The sequence below is a fragment of the Saimiri boliviensis genome, chromosome 1 (assembly GCF_048565385.1).
Source record: "Saimiri boliviensis isolate mSaiBol1 chromosome 1, mSaiBol1.pri, whole genome shotgun sequence".
NCBI classification, from domain to species: Eukaryota; Metazoa; Chordata; class Mammalia; order Primates; family Cebidae; genus Saimiri; species Saimiri boliviensis.
The window spans coordinates 92,298,576-92,314,530 of NC_133449.1; the positions used below are offsets into that span (position 1 = coordinate 92,298,576).

The 15,955-nt window shown below is 37.1% G+C and overlaps 1 protein-coding gene across 3 annotated transcripts in view; it reads right to left on the reverse strand.

The window, feature by feature from the left end:
- SLC5A7 (solute carrier family 5 member 7) overlaps positions 1–12,871 on the reverse strand; it is a 28,027-nt gene extending 15,156 nt beyond the window's left edge. Inside the window, exons 1-5 of one of the 3 annotated variants that reach the window (XM_010333631.3) lie at positions 12,631–12,871; positions 11,115–11,340; positions 7,339–7,452; positions 6,387–6,542; positions 661–809 (exon numbers count right to left, since the gene is read on the reverse strand). In XM_010333631.3, coding sequence (XP_010331933.1) covers positions 661–809; positions 6,387–6,542; positions 7,339–7,452; positions 11,115–11,292 — 597 coding nt within the window. In that variant the 5' untranslated portion in view covers positions 11,293–11,340; positions 12,631–12,871. Of the gene's footprint in view, positions 1–660; positions 810–6,386; positions 6,543–7,338; positions 7,453–11,114; positions 11,344–12,630 lie in introns of all 3 variants that reach the window. The other 2 variants (XM_003922774.4, XM_010333632.3) reach the window with 2 other exon arrangements.
- Positions 12,872–15,955: the final 3,084 nt, after the last annotated feature.

The following is a 15,955-nucleotide window of genomic DNA, read 5'->3' on the forward strand; positions in this document are numbered from 1 at the left end:
TTTTGATACATCTTAGGTATTAAGTATTATATGCATAATTGTACTCTTTACATTTCTTCAACATTGACTAATGTGTGTTCAGACACAAAGAAGTGCTTTAAATATAGTGCTAATAATACTCATGTCTCATAGTTATAATAAAGACAATAATAATAAATATCTTTGGTGCCTTATATAATTAAGAATTTTCTTTGTTTTAAAAACCCAAATAGTGATAACTAATATTTGAAATCCACAGTTTTCCGAAGGGATCATGTCTATGTCTTAGGAGCATTCTTAGGGTTAACCAACTAACATAAAGGGAGACTTACAGGTTGCCACTAGGGTTTGAATTTTCTTACCTCTGCAGAGGAAAATGGATTGCCTTAAATATCCAAAGGAGATCATGCATAAGTTTCCATCAAATATAGGCATTAAGGAAAGGAAGACCTAGATCTTTCTAACAATTCAATGGAGGGCATACTTTTCTGTCAAATTTTATCACAAGGACTAGTTTTTCATCTAATTAACTTATGGAGAAATTCAAAATTTCATGTAGCATGTGACTATGTATTACTCATGAGGGAAAATAACATTTCTACTAATTTTTAATGAGTTAATATAAAATACATTATCTCTTACAGAAAAAAAGGTTGAGAATCTGTGGGTGCTCCCACTTACCAGCCCTACAAAAATGCAAAAGAGCTGAACGACGTCGGTGTAGGCCACAGAATAGAGCCCGCCCACCAGGGTGTACAGAGTGGCAATGAGTGCAGAGACGATGACAGAAGCGTGCACATCCACGTCGATGATCACGCTGATGGTGGCTCCTGAAACAAACAAGGGAGTGCTATGGTCAAGGTGCCCAAACAGATTCTGCTGTCTGTACAAGGACATAGTGAAAGTTCAATGATAACCCACATTTTCCTCTGTGTCATATGAAAGGCAGTGGATGATAACACCTAAAGTTAATTTTTATATTGAAATTTGTATATCTTAATAAATTCAGTGAGAGTCATACTTTTGCTTTCTGAAATTAGTGCTTTGCTAACTTACTTATGTGGCAGACACAGATCCATGGTATGGTTATGGAAGGCCCTAAATTACTGAGAAATTTAATTACATTATAAGAACTCAAAATAATTTCACTCTCTGGAACTCTGACTTAATCAAATACAGCCATGGGTTGCTTAACAATAGGGATGTGCTCTGAGAAACGTGTCATTAGGTGATTTTATTGTTGTGCAACTTCACAGTGTGTACTCGCATGCAAATCTTGATGCCTACTGCACACTTAGGCTATATGGTATGGCATATTGCTGTTAGGCTACAAACTCATACAGCTTTTTACTGTACTGAACACTGTAGGCAACTGTAACATGATGTTAACTGTTTGAATATCTAAGCATCATATCTAAATATAGAAAAGGTAACAGTAAAAATATGGTATTATAATCTTATGGGACCACTGTCATATAGGCAGTCCAAGACATCATTACATGGCACATAACTGTATATGGAATATATTAGTCACATCTATGAAAAACACAAGGCTTTCTGAGAAACATGATCACCCATTTCCACATTTTACAATTAATACTCATTTGCTATTTTGTATTTACTCTGCCCCCTCCTAGCCTTTGATAGCTGAAAAATGATAAAGGCACCAAAGAATTGAGAAAAATTTGTAGGAACAAATTATCAAATTGATAAATGTTATTAATCACTCTCTCCCTCTTGAATTTGTGACAGTTCACTCTTACTTTATTTAATTGGTAGAACAAAGCAGTCCTGCTCCTAACATATCAATATACTGAACAGCCTTAGATTTGAATAGCATATTTTTAAGTAATTTTCATCATCAAATTTTAAACTTCTCTTAGAAATCAATTTTGTATTTCTCTTTATAATATTGTTTATTGTGATTTTTGGTCCATGTACTTCCACTGAACATATTGAGGTATGACCAGTTTGGATCACTTTGATTCTTGGACTGACAATTTGTAATTCACTTGTTGCTTTACTAGACCTTTCCCTATTGTTCTCAAAACTATGCAGTTTATACGTCACATTAGTAAATACATACAGGTAATGGATACTGTGATTTGATGTATCATCAGTTGCAGCTAGCTGAGTTGTCTTACACACTACCCTCCTTCATCAGTCAGCATGCTAATAGTATACACAATGCCTTGGAGAAGAATTATATCAATATAAGATAGTTGATCTAAAATATCAGTAAGAAACATTTTTCAAGAAACGTTTTTCAGTGCTTTTGCTATGGTGATAAAATAAAATTATTTTCTGGAGTAAAAATCTATTAAAAAGAAAAATCTAGTAAGAAGTTGGAAAATGACAACAAGGAAGAGAGATCAATTACTTATGAGTGACTTTAGATAACAGACTAAATTATTGTTTAATAGGTATTTGAAAGTTATTTTTTTTCCTGAGATCATTTACTTCAAATTGAAACTTTACTTGAAACTCTATCATTCTTCCTTTGGTGCAGTTCGCTACTTTAATAATACTTCTGTGCTATATATCATGAATTATGCAAAGTTCAATTATAAAATAAAGATTACTTGACTATGATCTCAAAGATTTGGGGTCCTAGTAGATGCTGTCGCTTAACTGTAACTCAGAGATATTAGAGAAGTCAATCACCTCTCCATCATCACTATTAAAATTGAAGTAAAATTTTCTCTAAAATATTTTCTGAATAATTAAATCAATTGTAAGTAAAACAAAGTAATACTTTGAGGTTTGCTGGGAAATATTAGTCTAATAATGAAGCTATAAAATAAATACACTGTAAAGTTATAAATATCCACTGAACTTGAGCTGTGAGAAGTATAAATATATATTTCTTTAAAAAGTTGTAAGATGTCCCTAGAAGAAAACCTAGGCAAAACCACTCAGGACATAGGCATAGGCAAGGATTTCATGACTAAAACACCAAAAGCATTGGCAACAAAAGCCAAATAGACAAATGGGACCTAAATAAACTCAAGAGCTTCCGTACAGAAAAAGAAACAATCATTAGAGTGAACCGGCAACCAACATAATGGGAAAAAGTTTTTGCAACCTACCCATCTGACAAAGGGCTAATATCCGGAATCTACAAAGAACTAAAACAGATTTATAAAAACAAACAAACAAACCCATCCAAAACTGGGAGAAGGATATGAATAGATCCTTTTCAAAAGAAGACATACATGAGGCCAACAAACATGTGAAAAAATGCTAATCATCACTGATTATTAGAGAAATGCAAATCAAAACCGCATTGAGATACCACCTCATGCCAGTTAAAATGGCGATCATTAAAAATCTGGAGACAGCAGATGCTGGAGAGGATGTGGAGAAATAGGAACACTTTTACACTGTTGGTGGGAGTGTAAATTAGTTCAACCATTGTGGAAGACAGTGTGGCACTTCCTCAAGGACATAGAAATAGAAATTCCATTTGACCCAGCAATCCCATTACTAGGTATATATATCCAAAGGATTATAAATCATTCTATTATAAAGACACACACACACACGTATGTTCACAGCAGCACTGTTTACAAGAGCAAAGACCTGGAACCAACCCCAATGCCCATCGATGATAGACCGGACAAGGAAAATGTGGCACATATACACCCACGGAATACTATGCAGCCATAAAAAAGGGGTTCGTTTCCTTTGTAGGAATATGGATGAAGCTGGAAACCATCATTCTCAGCAAACTGACACAAGAACAGAAAATCAAACACCACATTCTCACTCATATGTGAGTTTGAACAATGAGAACAGATGGACACAGGGAGGGGAGCATCACACACTGGGGTATGTGGTGGGGGCAAGGGAGGGACAGCGGCTGGGTGGAGAGGTTGGGGGAGGGATAACATGGGGAAAAATGCCAGATGTAGGTCATGGGGGCGGGGAATGGAGGCAGCAAACTACATTGCCATGTATGTACCTATGCAACAATTCTGCATAGGTATATACATGGCAATGTGGTTTTATGTACAAAATCCTAAAGTACAATTAAAAGTAATAATAATAAATAAAAATAGAAATGTTGTAAGATGTCAATTTCTACCAAGAAGACAGTTTAAGATTCTCCTATTTTTCAATGATGAATTATGCACACTCACAGTAAGGTGATAACAGATCTTATATATTATTGAATACATAAAATTATTTGTAATGAACACTAAATTTTAATTAAGTCCAACTTTTACTTTTGATTTGTGTAAATTTAAAGAGTACAGATGCAATTATGTTACCTGGGTATACTGCATAGTAGTGGTTTAGACTTTCAGTGCATTCATTACCCAAATAATGTACATCGTACCCAGTAAGTACTTCACACACACACACACACACAAACACACACACACACACACAGACACAGACAGACACACTCTACCAGAGCACAGAGTTCAAGCAATAGCAGCAATATTATTATATACATTATTTGATATATGTATACATGGGAGTATGTAGAAGGATACAGACAATACTGTGTTGCACATATGTAGTCATGAATTACATAACAATGTTACTATCAGTGATGGACTACAAATACATATAATCTCATAAAATCATAATGGAGCTGAAAAATTCCTATTGCTTAATGACAGCATAGCTATTGCATTACAATTGCCTATAGCATTCAGTGCAGTAACAAGTTGCACAGGTTTATAGCCTAAGAGCAATTGGCTATACCATGTAGCCTGTGTGTACAGTGGGCGCTACTAACTCGGCTTATGTAAGTGCACTGTATGATGTTCACACATTAAAACTGGTTACTGATGCATCTCTCAGAATACATTCCCATTCTTAAACTGAGTATATATTGTAATATGGGCATAGACATAGACACACATATATACAAAACTAATTATAACAAAGTTCACAGTTTCATTACTGTATTTTATATTTCCAAAATACTTTAGAAGCATTAGCTTATTAATTCTACTCTTTCTTCAGGGCTCTATTATACAAGTTGATCTTTATTCAAAGAGTGAATGTTTTATATTTCATTACATACTCAGCCCACTCCTTTTTTTGATACCTCAGCAGGTAGTTTGTTCTTAAAATTAAAATTTTCTAGAGCTACAAACAATGGCAAACAACCCCCCATTGCTACTCAGCTAATAAGAGTCAGTTAGAAAGGGAGGTGTAGTTTTACATGTAATTTCATTAGAATATAAGAGCGGCAGTGGGCGTGGAATATTATTATCTGGCACCAGGGAAGTGAAGCATTTTCCACTGAGTTCTTACTGTATTTCATAACTATCAAATACTCTTCTTTCCGCAATAGTCACTGTGTTTTATAGTTGGGAATCAAGAAAAACCCGAGTAAGCTGCAGTATGAAATTAGATGTTCTGAAGTGGGGGCAGTGCATACCTTTATGGGGAGCTTCCATCTCCCAGCTGCCTCAACAGCCTCAGTCAGGTCCAAAGTTTTCAACTGGCCCCATGTGTTACCTCTAAGCCTGTGTTTCTAAGATTAGACTGGAGGTGAGGAGATGCTCAGGCATGGGTAAGCCTTCTCATATAAGTTATTAAGAAAACATTTAAACAGAAGGGGAAATTCTTGTTACATTCTGCCATACTTAATTTTTCTACTACTAAACCATAACATTGAGCTTTATATCAGTTTATTGAAATATTTCAAGTTTGTAGTTTTGCTGTGAGACTTACGTTATTTACTTATTCTGTCAGTAGATGGTTGGTGATATCTCACTTTTCCAGGAATGTTATTTACTGCTGGAACTGACTCTGTTTTATATATGTTTTTAATTAGACATTTTATTTAAAGAGTCAACATTTCTAAAAATATTAGTATTTTTAGAATAGCATGCAACAGTGTTGTTTTGAGAGTTTAGTTTTATATTTGTGTTTATACCAATTAACATGGCAGTTATTACAGGGAAAACATTGGGAAGTAAAAAGTTCTCAGTTTGCAGAAAGAACACTTATTGGAAGAAATTAAGACATAAATCATTTATTTAAATTTTTCAACACCAAAAATATGTATTAGTATTCTCACTAACCCCTGACTCATGAACCCTTGTTTTACACATTTCTTTAAATTGCTCTTTTTAGCTATGCTTAATTCATTATGCTTTGCTCTAAATCATGTATGACTCATAAAAGCAAATTTTTCATTATAATTCATGGTTATTGCTCTAATGAGCCAATTTAAGTATAAAAAGTATAGTTGAGGTTTCATTTAATCTCTGCCACCATCTTGCAAGTAAATGCAGAATTTCCATTAGGCTTTGATGCATGTAAATACAGCTCAGTATATGGTTTTAATAAAAGGAGCCAAGGGTGAAGAAAGTAGAGTTGTATATCTGATGTTTAGTTAACTACAGAGATGAAGCTAGAACAACTTATCTGGTCCTTACCCAATGCAGAGAAAATTGCTGCAGCCCAGAACATTTCTCCCATCAAGGCAGGAATAAACAGGAGTCCACCCATGCGTTTTCCATAGATTTGCTGAAATGGGTCTAACATGGTCACATACCCCTTTGAACGCATAGGTTTTGCAAAGAACAGACCACCTAAAAAATTAAACAAGTGTTTCAGAGAAAAATTTTTAAAAAACTTGTAATATAATAGTCTTTTACTATGCTGACATTTCTCAAGGGAAATGCATTTTTCAGAACACCTGAATGGATTAAGGAAACAGTCTGAAATACAATGAGCACACAGTACCAACCTACTATAAATACAAGGTTTAGCAACTTAATATAAATTATTTAGCACACTTACCATTGTATGTGTCCAAAGGATGTGGACCATATTGAGTTATGTGAATTAAAAAACATGAACCAGCACATTGCTCACTTAAATGTCTAATGCATTTCTATCACCCAACATAGCATTTAGATGTTTTGAGTAAGTGCAGATTCAATAAAAGCCTTTGAGTGCCAAAAAATGCGGTACCTTCTGTTATACAATACTTTTGACCTCTTAGTCATTTGACCTGCTAAAAGAAATACAGGTACGTTTCAAGTTGATTCATTATTAATGATATATCCATACTTGTTTTGAAAGAAATAATACATGATTTTGTTAAGAAATTCACTGTGCTGATAGCCACAGAATCAAAGATTTTAAAAATACATTCCATAATCAAGAGATCAAATAATCTAAGTGTTAGTGTTCTGCTACTTAGCAATTTCTGGTAACAGGTCCTTAGAGATCTCTGGGGATATTTCTTTTTCCTTTCTTTCTTTCTTTTTTTTTTTTTTTTACAAGGATTATTTACAGCGTTTGACTTGTTATTCCACTTGTTCATACTCTCGTTCCTTATGCTTTACAGAGTGAGTCACTGAGATTTGCACTTCCACTTACCTAAAATCAGACTAAGAGAATATCCGATTGGTGCCTGAGCCCAAGCTAGGCCGTAATCTGGTACATAAACTGCTTCAGCTGTGCCATTGATATACCCTCCTCCGACCCAGGTAGCTGAAACAGAATGAAAAGTGAGGGAGCGATACTGCTTTGCCTGTTATACCTACACCTGCCTGCCAAATCCGGTGGCTACTAGAGGTTATTGAGCACCTGAAATGTAAATAGTCTGGATTAAGTTGTTTTAGGAGTATAAAATATACACCAGATATCAAATGTTTTTTCTTTCATTGATCATATGTTGAAATGAAAACATGTTGAATGTATTGAGCTACATTAAGCTATATTAGTAATGTTAATTTACCTATTTCTTTTTGTTTTTAGAGGTTTGTAGAAAATTTAACATTATGCTTGTGACTCACATATTTCTATTGGATAGTGCTGTCCTAGATGTTTTCTAAATGCAACATTTTCACGATCTTATATATTATATAGTCTGAGGTCATGGGTAAAATTTCATTATATCAAGGCCCTTCCATTTTAATTGTACTGATGTTTATCTACTGTCCTCCAGGAGTGGTATGTGTGTTTACATGCACGTATGCGGGGGCGCATGTATGTGGAAATGTGCTTTTCACTAATACAGTCTTTTCTTAAACACTCTGGGGATATCGGAGCTTGCAACTCTTATCTCCATCACCACTAAGTGGTATTTACTACAAATAGTGAAGACAGAATCGAGATGACACTTCTACTACAAGGTGTCCAAAGTGAGTTTAAATGTTACCTTAAGGCCCAGACTACCTAGAACTCAGAAGAATGTAAAATGTGAGCTACATATGCACTTGCAATTCTATATTCTAATACAGATCTTTTAGTAAGGTATTTGCTATTTGACAGGAAGTAATTATAGATGTCTTATTCAGATAAATAAAATTTCAATAGCATAATAGCTGAAGGAAGGCAGTCAAAGAACCAAAGAAAATAAGTTTTGATTTAACAGGTTTGAGCCAAGAATGATCTACAGATTAATATTTTCTCCAAATAGGCAATATAATGCCAGTACTATTTTCTCTGAGGAAACAGTATAATATTGAATCCTTGCTTAAAAACTAATGTTGAAGAGAAAAACAAATCTTTGCACTTTATGCCCTTTTGAGGTCACAGTGTGGTCAAAATATTCAAAACAATCCTTATGTAGAATTTGGGTAAAGTTATGAGGGTCACACGTGGTTTATCAGATATGAGGCTGAATTCTAGGTTACATTATCCTGTTAGAAATAAAATTTAACTCTGATGAATTTTCTAAAATCTTGCAGTTGGAATGTAAGTAAATGAAATAAGATCTATACAGAACTACCTAGGATATGTTTCTATTGTGTTTATGCCAAAATTTATCTGGCTTTTAATATAATACAAAGCAAAGAAGAGGGAGTCTTAGGGTTGACATAAAAAGATTTTCCTACATAGGAATTTTAAGCACATATAAATGGAAAGTTTATATACAAAATTCTGAAGACAAATACATAGTTAGCAATCACTCCCACCTTTGCAGTAGCTTTTATGCCCAGTGTTAATAACAAATGCCATAATTTGCTTTTGTTATTCTAAGCCCTGCTGAAATTTTAAAAATGCCTTTTTAAAAAATTCATTCTGTGTGCAACCATGATCTGAAGAAATGAATTCTCACAGGCTTGGAGAACTTGACACTTTAACTTTCTACTAGGTAACTGGAATTGCTAACACTTCAGTGTTTCACTGCGTGAAGTAAATGGTCTGATGATCTTATAAGCACAAAGCTCATTAGTGATCATTTGTCATTGTGTAAGCCTACTGTCCCTTGTCCAAAGAGAAAATTGGTGCCTGAATTATTGCAACTATTGTGATATAGAAGTGAGAACTTGGTTACTTACTATGATTTAAAAGTCCCCCTTTTTATATGAATTTAGTCTCTTCTGTGACAGCATTTGCTCTCCGTGTTTGCGTATTTGTGTCAGATCCATGAGTGAGAACACAAACACTTAAACTATATTCATTTTTAAAAGAATCAATATTTTGATCTCAGTTTTTAAATAAAATATATCCAGATCAATCAGTTCAACAAGATTAGGTAGTATGGTTCAAATTTTAAATGAATTGTGATAATGACCAAGGTTATTTTGAGTTCTGAGAAAGAAAAAAAAAAGCTTTGTAAACTGAGGAAGACCATGGCCCTTTATAAAATATAGCATCATTCAAATATTTTCTATACATTCTAGTAGTGTTTTAGATTGGAAAAAACCCTTCTAAATGGTAAAAACAAATTATAAATATTTTTATGGCCATGTTAAACAGAATATTAAATAAGAACAATAGAGTGTTATAATCATTTGCCATAAACAACATATTTTGATAGGTAGCAACTTTCTTATTCCTCCTACAGTGTTTACAAACTGTGCACCTTTTGAAAGAAATAAAGTGAAACTAGTTACAGGGTTGCATGTGGCACAGCATGAGGCGGCCCCCAGCATGGCCACCGGAGAACTGTGTGTGGTTCTGACTCCAGCCCTGGTCCTTGTTAACCTTGTAACCCTGGATCTTCAGTTAACCCCAGAGCCTCATCACTGTGCTTTTAAAAAGACCAAATGAATCCATGCACAGTGGGTAAAGAGCTAAACAAAGACAAAATGTGAACGTCTGAAAGATGAAACTGATGGTTCACACAAAACACTGTAGGTTTCAGGTGGCCAAAGTCAAGGTGTTCAGAACACGGATGGCCTCTTTCCAGACTCGTTTGGTAAACTATCTGATGTAAGGGGTGAATCATTTTAAAATTGCACTTCAGGACTGAAATTGGGCATCACTGGATATAATTTCCCATGGGATATTTTTCCAATGAACACTCAGAGTTCCTGTTATGCTGCAAATGTTTAAAAACTCTACTAAGACTCTGTGATAAAATATGTGTTGTTAGTGCAACTGTATTAAATATTAAACACGTAATTTTAAGTTGATGTTTTTCAAATTATTTTCAAAGACAAAGAAGAATATATATAAAAAAAGAAATCACCCTTTAAACAGAACCACCTTAGTGCAAAGTAGGAAAGAATATTAGCTCCTGCTAACACAAAGAAGTTTTAAATGAGAGATGGCTACAGATGGTGGCCTGGGGATTCCTAGGAGGACACACCCTCGCTTTTCTCTTTTATAACGAGGTTGGTGAAATCTCTTTATTAGTGCTATGGAGTCATAACATGTGATCATCTTCCTGTGAGGAATTAGTTATTAAATGAAAGAATTAGGTTTTAAAATAGGGCAGCACTCAGTTGGGAATATTATCACCCCCAAATTTATGCAGATTAAAAAACATCACTAGTTAGTATTCATCGACACTTATTTAAAACTCAAAGTCACAACTTTATGCATATATTACTGGACATGCTGAGATGCTGCCTATTAATTTGCAGATACATAACTTGTAATACTAAGACAGCTTCCCATTCCCCCACCTCTTTATTTTTACTGTTTCCACCCACTCAGCAGTCCAGAGAGCCAAGATTTGTTTCATGGCTATTCAGTCCAGTGATTTATTATAAAATCATTTTTGTTCAAGTATTACTGAGTTGATACCAATTTATTTTTAAGTTTTAAATGAATAGAAAATTATATAACTAGTAAACATAAAGAATCCCCAAAGGGCAAGAAGCAACGTTTGCTTTGTCATTCTGAAGCCACGCACTGCACACTCACAGATGTCAAGGAAGGAAGGACAGCATAGAGCAGGCAGCCTCTGAACATACCTGTCATGGTAAATCCACCAACCAACAAACCAATATCTCGGCCACCAACTATGATGGCTTCGCTGCGCTCTTCTGCGCTGCCACTGTTTTTGGTCCTCCAGGCAGCCCATATTCCGACCAGCAATATTAGAAGGTAGAACACGATGATAGCTATCAGTCCTTCCACATGGAAAGCCATTTTAATCTAATGATCCTGATTCTTCTGCAGCTGGCTACTTCATTAAGACTTCTGAAGAAAATACAGGAATGTATTATAAATCAGTCAAGCACTATGCACATGTGGGCAGCCAGGAAAAAACCAGCTGGCTCATGCGAGATCCTGTGACTCTCACAGAAAGAGTACAACACTGAAACCACATGTGAAATGGACAGTTACCAGTAAGTGTCCACTGTGTTATCCTACTTCATTTAACAATTTAACATTAGAGTTTTCAAGAAACAGAAAAAAAAAATGGAAATGTAGTTTAACAAATGAAATCATAACCCTTTTGTGTTTCATACATGCTTTAAATTTAAAATTAAACTCATCGTGCAAATCTTAACTCAGTAACTGTCAAATCATTTACAAAGAGTAGGTCTGTATTTGTGGTTTGGAACTAAGTTACTCTTCTAGAATTATTATTCACGTTGTCTCATAAAGGACTATTCTGAGAAGTTTTACGTATCAATTTTTTTATTCATTCTTTTATCTATCCTTTCAAAAAACTTCAGAGAATGGCTTCAATAGTAATCTGAAATAAAAATATCTGAAAAAAATGTTTAGAAAAATCCATTTCAAAAACACATCAAACTCCACATTTTCAACAAGTTTCTGTAGTTCAAGTTACTGTAGCAACTAAACATGTTTTTGTTGTTTAAAGGATCCACTCTCTTGATCTTCTTCTTCGCCCAGTATCCTTCATTCAATTCATCACCTCCCATTAATGATACATACAAGAAAAGGGTAAAAAAAAAATGATTGCCTAAAAACACAACAGAAGGATTAAAGCCATTAAACGCAAGAATCTTAGAAGACAGATGTCAAGTTCGAAAAGCGTTCACCTTCTGAAATTCTTTTTCTCTTTTATTTATTTTTTGCTTTCGTAACCACGGCTGTTCCATGAACCCCAACTCTGAAACACAAGTTTCTGGGGAAAACTCTGATATTTGTCCATGCAGGTGGGTGAAGAGATTTTTGGGGAAGGAATCAGCCTCTCTGGGATTTAGAGGAGGCAAGGGAAGCGCCTGCGACCTGGGTCTTCTCTGCCTTTGTGAGCGACCAAGCAAGCAAGTTCCTCTCTGCAGCAGCCCGGTGCTCTCTCGGCCCCCTGCGGCCCTTCCTCGCCCCCCTCTATCCATCTCCTGCGCCCAGACTTGGTGGCCTCTTGCAAAGGCGCCAGATAGCAAACCCGCCCTTGCATCCCACCGAGAGGCAAAAATGCCGCGTCCCTCCCCTCTAAAACCGCCCGGGCTCGGTGCCCACAGCCTTTCCGAGGGCGCGGCCCCCTAGGCGCAGGAATGCCCGCTCCGCTCCTACCTGGAGTGGTAGCTGCACTGGAAAGCGCTCCACCCGGGGCCGCCGCCCCCTGCCACCGTGAGGGGTGTGGGTGCGAGGGTGCAGAAAGGGAGGGTGCAGGGTGGGTCAGGGGTTCAGTGAGGAGGGGGTCCGGTCGGTCAGGGCGGCTCCTCACCCGGCGTCTCCAAGAACCTGGGAAAGCGCAGAGTTGACAGGTGTGGGCGCCGGCGGAGGGCGCGCGGCGCGGGGCGAGGTGGCAATCGATCGAGTATTGGGAAAAGTCCCCTTTATAAGGGCGGCCGGCGGGGGCGATCGTCAGAGCTCTGGAGGCGGACGTCAGAGGAAAGTGGTGCTGGGGCGTGTGCTGGGGACGCTGCCCTCGCGAGGAGGGTGGGTGTGCGGGATGCGAAGGAAACGGGGCCCGAGAACCCGGGGGAGTGGGGGCACGCTGGGCTCCGGTCCGCGCTGCCGGCCGTGGTATCCCCATCCCGAGGCAAGTCCCTACCACTCCCTTCTCCACCTCCAGAAAACAGGGCAGCGATCCCTTAGGGTCATTCTCCATCTAACTTCTCATCACTCTGGTTGGAAGCGGGGAATGGGGAGGGTCTCAGAGTATTCTATTTTCAGAAGCAGCAGCTGGAAGTCTATCTAGCAGAGAGAAGTGTCCTGTTCTTGTCTTCCCAGGTCAGAGCCTGGAATTGTTTCCTGACGCGTCTCTCTGAGAGGGAAGGGGTCCTCTCCCGCGGCCTCTCCTGGGCCCTGCTGGAAGCTGCTCCTGGCGTCCCTGGTGATGGGCTCCCTGAAGAAGACATTTCAAGAAGGTTTAGAGAGTCCTTTTTACACTCCTACCCCTTCCACTTAAAAGTAGGGCTACCATAAAAGACGCTAGGAGTGGTCCAGTTTAACCCGGAGATGATCACAGAAGCCAGGCAAGATGGCTTTTCGGATAGAGCCTCCTGGGCTTCTTACCTGCTGAACCTCCTATTCCAGCTTACACAAATTTGCCATGTTAGTTTACAGTATATTTATATCTATATGTCTACCTATTTTTATACCTGGATTATTTATGTGTTACACATATAAATAGGTATCTGTAGATGTATTTCTACTTCTAGGTGTATATGGATAGATGCAGATATATGTATGCATGTGAATAAAGGAAGAGAAAAGGGTGGGAGAGAACAAGATAGAAGAACCACAAGCCACAAAGGGACAAGCACTCTGGCCACCTTCTCATGTCTTTCTACATTCCACTGTGACAGTGTATTTTAACAGTGAAATACACAAATCTAATGAGGTATACAATAAGTTACAGTACCTCTGAACTACTGTCCCCCTCTCTAGGCCAATCAGACCATCTCTTCTTTTCTTACACTGGATTTTGAAATTAACTTTCAAATTGTTATTACTATCCCTTTTCTTTCTTCTCTGTATAAACAATGACTGCATACAAATACCTCGTTTGAGGTGAGAAAGTCTAAGGAGTTCAAATAGAAATTAAGACGGGCCAAAAGGCCTGCAAAGGTAGTTATTTTCCCTTGGTTGTGTGACTAGTTCATTGATTTTCTGGAAAAGACTTAGGTTGTCTTTCAATATGACCCCACTTTTACATAAAAATGTTATTAATTGAAGCAATTTTAAGGAACTGACAGAGGGAAGCAGAGATAGGATTTCATATAATTACCCATAAGTTTTAAAAGAGGTTCATTCATTCATTCATTCATTCATTGTTTTTGTTTTTGTCTGCTGTAACACATTTTCTGATGCTGGGCCTTGATCTCAGGTTAACTTATGTACTTCCTGCCAGAATATACTTATGATGATGATGACGACACACAGCTTATTGCTGTAGCAGGGCAGGCATGGGCAACTGCAATTTCTGAAATAGTGCACAGGCCTAAGGTCAGGGAGCTTGACTCAGATCCAAGAGAGACTGAGAGGCAGCTGTCCTCAGAGGACACCACCAGCCTTTAGGTATGAGAATTGGGAGTGCAGCCAAAGCATGCCTCCGAGAGCCCACCTAATCCACTTTGAGAAGCCAGGATCTAGACTCAGTGCCAGATCTGAGAATGGACCATGACCTTGACAGTGGCCAAACAAATTCTGGCCTGGCAGAGCAGCTGCCCTCCATGACAAAACACACCAGTTGAAAGTGACAACTGCTGATGTATTGAGTCTGGTCCTGGAGAGACATTTCCTCATTTGCTGAGTTCTTTGCACTCCTGTGGCTGAGCTAAGGATGAAGCTGAGAGAAGGAACAAACAAAATCTCCACTTCAATATACTATTTAAGTGCTGAGAAGGATTAGCATAGCTGTACACAGAGATTTTAGGGAAAGTACAAACAAAAGGTCTTAGTCAGATGGGAGAATTCTTCTTGGAGGTGGAGGGAGAGTCATTTATTCAATAAATATATAAAAACACCTGCTGCATTATGCTAGGTATATACTCAAGTCATTGAAATAAAAAGATCCCTTTGTTTAATCAGTTAAGAGTCTATGACCTTGCCATTCAAAGTATACTTCATGGAACAACAGCATCAGCATTACATTAAAAAAAAAAAAAAAGCTTTGATAATTTGAGAATGTCATCACTTGGTCTACACATTTTTTTTTTTTGAGCATGTTTTATAATGATCCAAATGCATACTGAGATTGTAGGAGGCCATTTTGCTTAAGTTACTACCCTTCATAATGCTCTAGTCTCCCCATACAATGTTTACTCAAAATTTTCCTACTTTTTAATGGATTACATTTAGCTTAAATTAAAATTGGCCAGTCATTTCCAAATCAGGGTGATCATCAGAATTAAAAGTTCTTTAAAAATTTCGGATACTAAGGACCCACAGCACAAATTCTGACTTTGTAAATCCTGGGCAAGGGTTCGGGAACTTGGTTTTCTTTCCACCCCTCTCCAGTGATCTTGATGACAAGCTGGGATTGGAAGACTATGTTGAGTTTCAGAGTGTAAAAAACTTTGAAAGTCAAAACAGATAACTTTAGCTCAGGTTTACTAATTATGAAATCTTTGAAAAATTATCTTTACTGTGTTTTAATGTCCTTATCTGTAATGTGAAAATATTTAAAAATGCAGTTTCAATCTCATAGGAGTGTGAGAATTCATTGAAATAGCATATAGTCAGGCCTTTTCACCCATGGGTTCTGCATCCATGAATTCAACCAATTGGGGATTGAAAATATTTGGAACAAAAACATGTCTGTACTAAACTCATACAGACTTTTTTCCCTCATCAATTTCCAAGCAATATAATGTAATAACTATTTGCACAGGGCTTACATTCCGTTAAGTATTATAAGTATTCTAAAGGTGATTTAAAGTATATGGAA